The sequence below is a fragment of the Gavialis gangeticus genome, unplaced genomic scaffold, assembly GCF_001723915.1.
Source record: "Gavialis gangeticus isolate Ggan-Ray unplaced genomic scaffold, GavGan_comp1, whole genome shotgun sequence".
NCBI lineage: Eukaryota > Metazoa > Chordata > Crocodylia > Gavialidae > Gavialis > Gavialis gangeticus.
Window position 1 is genome coordinate 33,689,640 of NW_017729001.1, and position 5,620 is coordinate 33,695,259.

The 5,620-nt window shown below is 67.6% G+C and overlaps 1 protein-coding gene and 1 long non-coding RNA gene across 2 annotated transcripts in view; one reads left to right on the forward strand and one right to left on the reverse strand.

Moving 5' to 3' along the window:
• The first annotated feature begins 10 nt into the window (after positions 1-10).
• Positions 11-2,999, forward strand: CRYBA4 (crystallin beta A4). Its single transcript, XM_019507355.1, is given in 7 exon segments — positions 11-1,216; positions 1,218-1,247; positions 1,249-1,368; positions 1,697-1,815; positions 2,010-2,151; positions 2,474-2,616; positions 2,733-2,999. Coding segments are annotated over 7 exon segments (810 nt in total). The 5' UTR covers positions 11-1,108; the 3' UTR covers positions 2,881-2,999.
• A 691-nt stretch (positions 3,000-3,690) lies between these two features.
• Positions 3,691-5,620, reverse strand: part of LOC109290631 — a 20,240-nt gene continuing 18,310 nt past the window's right edge. The window contains exon 3 of the long non-coding RNA XR_002095631.1: positions 3,691-3,812. This is a non-coding gene — a long non-coding RNA (uncharacterized LOC109290631). The remainder of the gene's footprint in view (positions 3,813-5,620) is intronic.

Here is a 5,620-nt window from a genome sequence, read left to right on the forward strand (position 1 = left end):
GCATGGTCCCACGGGGCTGGGACCTGCCTGCCGGTCTGTGGTCAAAGGGGTGATGGTGGTGGATAAGACAAGTCCAAGGCAGCGGTCACTAGGAAGCTCGTGGCTGCAGCAGGGGGTGTCAGAGCGGTGCCCCCCAAGTGCTCAGCCCGCCCCTGCTCCCTGCAGCGCTGCATGCCCGAAGCCCCAGCTGTGCATGCCAGGCTCGCAGCAATGCCGCCAGGGCGTCTGGACGCTGCCCGAGCAGAGGCTGCCTCCCGGTGTCACATGCAGGGATGGTTTTGTGAGCAGACACCTCATCCCGTGCAAACCAAATTGGAAAGCCGGGGACCTGGGGCGCAACCCCCGCCCTGCGCCAGCCCCTGCTCCCCTCGGCTGTACCCGAGGCCCTGGGCAAAGTGCTGGAGAGATGCATTTAACCCCTAGCTCGCTGGCTCAGGGTGGCGGCTGGCACCAGCGGGGAGCAAGGCGAGGCCTTGATGCTTGCGCACAGCGGCCTGGGGGAGATGCCGCCCTCAGGCTGGGCTGGGGGCACTTGCCCACCGGCCTCCCTGTGCATCGCTCCTCTATAGGGCGGCTTTTGTTCTCCATGGGCCTCCCTCCCCCTCCCAGCCCGTGTGCTGAGTTAGGGGTTTCGGTAATGCTCTCCCTGCTCGTCTCTATCTGGAGGCTATATAAACCCTGTCGGCACGCTGCCTGGCCACGTTAGCTCCTCGCAAGTCCAGCTGCCGATCGCCAGGTAGGGCCCAGGGGCCGGCAGTGCACTCGTGGCTCTCTGTGGCGCAAGAGCAATGGTCTGGGGCAGGGGCTCCAGAGCCGGACGTGGGGGTCTCGGGGGAGCCGGAGTGGGCGGAGGAAGCGCGGCGCTCCCAACCTGCATGCACTGTGCTCCGGGGAGACCGGGGCCTGCGGGAATGTGCATGGGAAGCATCCTGTCCGTGCGGCTGGGCTCGAGGGGGATTAGCAGCCTGGCAGAGATGGGGCCTGCAGCCGAGTCGCTCTGGCATCTTGGGCCTGTTTGCAGTCCTTGGCTCTGCTGACTGCCCCCCCCCGCGACAGCTGCTCCCACCTGGGCAGAGGGCCGGCGGGGGTCCTGGCCTTGCAAGAGAGCATGCGGGTCCCTCGGAGCAGCACCTGGCAAGGCAGGCACAGGGGCACGGATGGTGCCGCTCAAAGCAACGAGCAGCCCCAGCCGTGTGCAGCTGCACCAGGATTGTTCCCCGGGGAGGAAGTTGCTGCTTGAATGGGCTGGGAGGGGTCGGAGGCAACTTTAGGAGCTCACTCGGGGCTCGCATCTTCTCGCTGTCCCAGGACCGAGCCGGAGGAGCCGTCATGAGCCAGCACTGCACCAAGTTCTCCGGTCTCTGGAAGGTGTGCTGGGCTGGGGATGAGGGTAGGGGGTGATCGTGCTGGGGGCGAGTGGATGCCAAGCCCCTCCTGCACTGCCAGGGGTACCCCTGCGCATGGGACCACCCCGGCGGGGGCGCAGGGCAAGGGCTTGCGGGGAAAGGATGCAATACCCCCAGGTCCCCTTGCAGCCCCAGAGGTGTTAACCCTCTCTCTGCTGGCATGCAGCCGGGGCAGGAGGCTGCGCTGCAAGCACTGAGCATCCGGACGGGAGGAGATGCCTTTTCCTGGGTGGGCATCACGGGGCGAGAGCTGGAGCCCCGCGAGCCCCTGACCCCGCTCTGCTCCCCAGATCGTGGTGTGGGACGAGAAGAACTTCCAGGGCCGGCGCCACGAGTTCACCTCCGAGTGCTACAACATCACCGAGTTCAGCTTCGACACCGTCCGCTCCGTCAAGATCGAGAGCGGCGCGTGAGTCCCGTGCGGGGCCCTACCCTGCCACCCCCTGCCTGGGGCAGCTGCCACGCTCCCCACAGCCCTGCCCGGCTGCTGTCGGGGGGCTGGATGCGTCCCTGGACATGGGTGCGTGCCCTGGACGTCCAGGGCACGGACCTGCTGCGGGCACAGAGCTGCTGGGCGCTGACCCCAGCCGGCTCTCCCCGCAGGTGGGTGGGCTTCGAGCACGGGGGCTTCCAGGGCCAGCAGTTCGTGCTGGAGCGTGGCGAGTACCCCAGCTGGGAGGCCTGGAGCGGCAGCAACGCCTACCACGTGGAGCGCATGAACTCCTTCCGGCCCATCGCCTGCGCTGTGAGTGCCCCCCCGCCCCCCGGCTTTCGGGGGAACAAGCTCCCTACACCCAGGCTCAGGCTTCCCTCCTCTCCCTTCCCGGAGGGGCCGGGCGGTATTTGCTGGCACCCATTTTACTCCAGTGACTACCTCACACCGGCAAAAGACGGGCGCCGCTAAAGGTGCAGGCGCTAACCACACTCAGGCACATCGACAGGAGCAAATGGGCACGGGGGGCCTCTCTCGAGCCGTCTCCGGGATGCTTGGTGGCCCCTGCCCGCGGGCCGGGGGAGCAGGGCAGGGCGGCGGTGCCGAGTTCACGCGGGCCCCGTGCTCCCCGCAGAACCACCGGGACAGCAAGATCACCATCTACGAGCGGGAGAACTTCCTGGGCAGGAAAGGGGACCTGAGCGACGACTACCCCTCGCTGCCGGCCATGGGCTGGAACAGCAAAGAGGTGGGATCCTTCCGCGTCCACTCCGGCGCGTGAGTACCTGCCCCGCGGGGTCCTGGCCCGGGGCAAGCTGGGGCAGGAGGGACCCGCCGCCTGCTCCCGGGGGTCTCCGCGGGGAGGTGACGGCCCCCCTGTGCTTGCTCCCCAGCTGGGTCTGCTTCCAGTACCCCGGCTACCGGGGCTTCCAGTACACCCTGGAGTGCGACTGCCACGGCGGGGACTACAAGCACTTCTGGGAGCTGGGCTCCCACGCGCAGACCTGCCAGGTGCAGTCCATTCGGCGGATCCAGCAGTGAGCGCCGACGCCGCGGCCCCCGCTTTTTCTACCTCCTCCTCCCTGGCCCCGCACGCCGCGTGGGAGCCCGCGGGCTTGGGACCCACCTGCCCCCCGCGGCTGTGCTCGCAGCAAAGCTCAATAAAGATGCATTGGCTTCATCCAGCAAGGGGCTGCGTGCTTCACCCAGGGGTGCCGGCATCAGGTGGGAGGTCTCGGCTGGGTCCCATAGGGGGTCTCGGCCAGGAGTGCGAATCACCCCGTGCAGCCTTTGCATTGCAGCTCCCGCAGCTGGAGCCGGGGATGGGCTGCGACGGGCTCTGTGCACTGGGAAAGAGAGCTGGGTGTCGTTGCCACGTGGCTAAAGACATCAGCCCTGTGCTCAGTTGCCTTCAGGAAGGCAAACGCAGCCCGAGGGGGAACTGTGAATGCAACGGAAAGTGTCACGATGCCTCTTAATAAATCCGTGAAGCATCGGTCCCTTGAACGCGGCGCCCGGGTCTGGTCAACAAGGAGGTGGAAGAATTAGAGAAGGGTAACGAGGATGGTGAGTGGCCTGGAGGGGCTTCCCTAGGAGCACTCAAGAGGCCAGGCCGGCTCCGCTTCGGAAAGAGGCGCTCGAGGGCGGACAGGAGAAGGGTTTGCAAACTACTACGTGGTGAAAAGTGGGGTTTAAAAGTGGGATTTGCTGTCACCCGAACAGGAGAGGTCACAGCATGAAACTAGGAGGCCGTCGGTTTAAAACGAACACAAAGATGTTCTTTTTCACCCAGTGTCGAGCTGGTGGCCGCCAGACTTCGTGGAAGCAGAGAGGCTGGCCAGATTCACACAGGCTTGGGGGAAAGGGGCATCTGTCTCTATTCAGCAGGGGAGCGAGGGGCCCGGCCTCTGAATTAGACCTTCAGTGCTGGAGGTTGCAAGGGGGAGAGGAAGGGAGGAAAACCCTGGGCAGACCTGGTCATGCTCCCTTCCAGCCCCGGCTCTCTGCCCCGTGTGACACAGGACCCGGTGTCACCCCGTGTGTGGGACCCTGCTGTTCTTATGGGACCTGCAGCCATGCCAGGAGCCGAGCCCAGCGAGCGCAGACGGGACCCGGTCTGGCTCAGAAGGGCCGGCCCATCTGGGGAGATGTGTCCCAAGTCGAGAGCCCGGGCCTGGCAGCCCCTCTGAGCCCGCAGGAGGGGATCCCTGGCACACGGGGCACGTGCTGGCTGCATTTCCAGCCCCCCGCATAGCTAGGCCACGCCACGCCACGTCTCCACCGCCCCTTCTTCTGCAGGGTTGGGGGCATCAGCACCGCGCCTTCGTGCGGGCTTGGGTGTGGGACCAGGCTGCACCCGCCTCTCCAGACGCTGGCGCATCGAGTGCCCGCAGCCGTGCGGAGCAGGATGCTGCGTGGCTATGGGGCAACCCCCCTGGACCCCAGAGGGCTGCCCTGGGCTGGGCCGGTCTGCGGGCATTGCCAGCACCCCAGAGCCAGCCCCAGCCGCTGTGGCAGGTGCAGGAGCAGAAGCGGGGCTTGGCTGTCCCTGCACCCCCAGGTGCTGCCTGCAGGCCCCTGCCAGCCCCCGTGCACAGCCGGGGTGCAGGGTGGAGCCCCCCCAGGCGCCCTGCCCACCCGCAGAGGCCAGGCTGGGGCAGGGGGTGGATGCCCCGGGCCCGGGCGGTGGCAGCACAGATGGCTCGGGCAGGGGGCAGCTGTCCCTGGCTCCGCGCAGATGCTCCCCCCTGCTCCCCCCGGGCTGGGGGAAGGCAGGGGAGGGATGACGGGGAGCCGCAGCAGCCGGGCGGAGCCTGTGCACGGGGCGCACAAAGCCGCTCGCCAGCCTGGCCTGCTCCGCTCTCCCACGCTGCTGCAGCCAGGTAAGGCTGGGCTGGGGCGCTGGGGAGCCCCGGGGGAGCAGGCCCCTGCGACAGGCGATGGAGCATCCTCCTGCGGTCCCCAGGTGCATGGGGCTGGACGCTGGGGATGGGTGGATGCGCGCAGGTAGCGAGGCGGCCTCCTGCCTCTGCTCCCAGCTCCTTTGTCTCTGCATCCAGCAGGGAGGAGGAGGAGGGCGACTTCTCCAGCAGCTGCAGGCACACGGGCTGGGGGATGCAGAGACATCCCCCCGCCCTTGGCTCTGCCTGCCCCAGCAGGCCGCTACGCTGTGCCCCCGGCGCCTGCATCGTGCCCTCCTAACACCCCCAGCCCCCCGAGACCCCCTGCACCCTGGGCCCTCTCTTTAGCGATGCTGCAGCAGGCCCAGCCCCAGCCCCGGGTGCTCTGCAGAGGGGCTGCGGCTCTGGGGAGAGCAGGCTTTGAGCCGGGGGCTCTGGCAAGGTGCAGGGGTCTGGAGCTGCCCATCACGGGGCTCAGCGTCCACCGCCCTGGGGTCCATCGGGTTGCAAAGGCTGCAAGAAGCCAGGATGGAGGGTGCTTGGGAGTGTGGCCCCTCCGGCCTTCCTGCCGTGCTACCAGAGCCAGAGGGGCCGCACGGAGGCAGGGAGGGGCCGCGTGGCCGGCCCTCGGCCCCCGGGGATATCTCTGGCTCCTTTGTCTCCTGCCAGAAAGCAGCAGCTGGGCGGCGTCCCCCATTTTGTAGCCCGTACATCCGCCTTGCAGCCAGCACGGCTGCACTGCCATCGGCCAGGCGGGCTGCTGCCCCACCCCGCTCGCCCTCCCTCCTTCGCACATGCATGCACACGCGTGTGTGCACGCAAGGGCGTGCATCCAAAACATCGACTCCCTTGGCCACCCTCACGCTGCTCATGAGAAATGC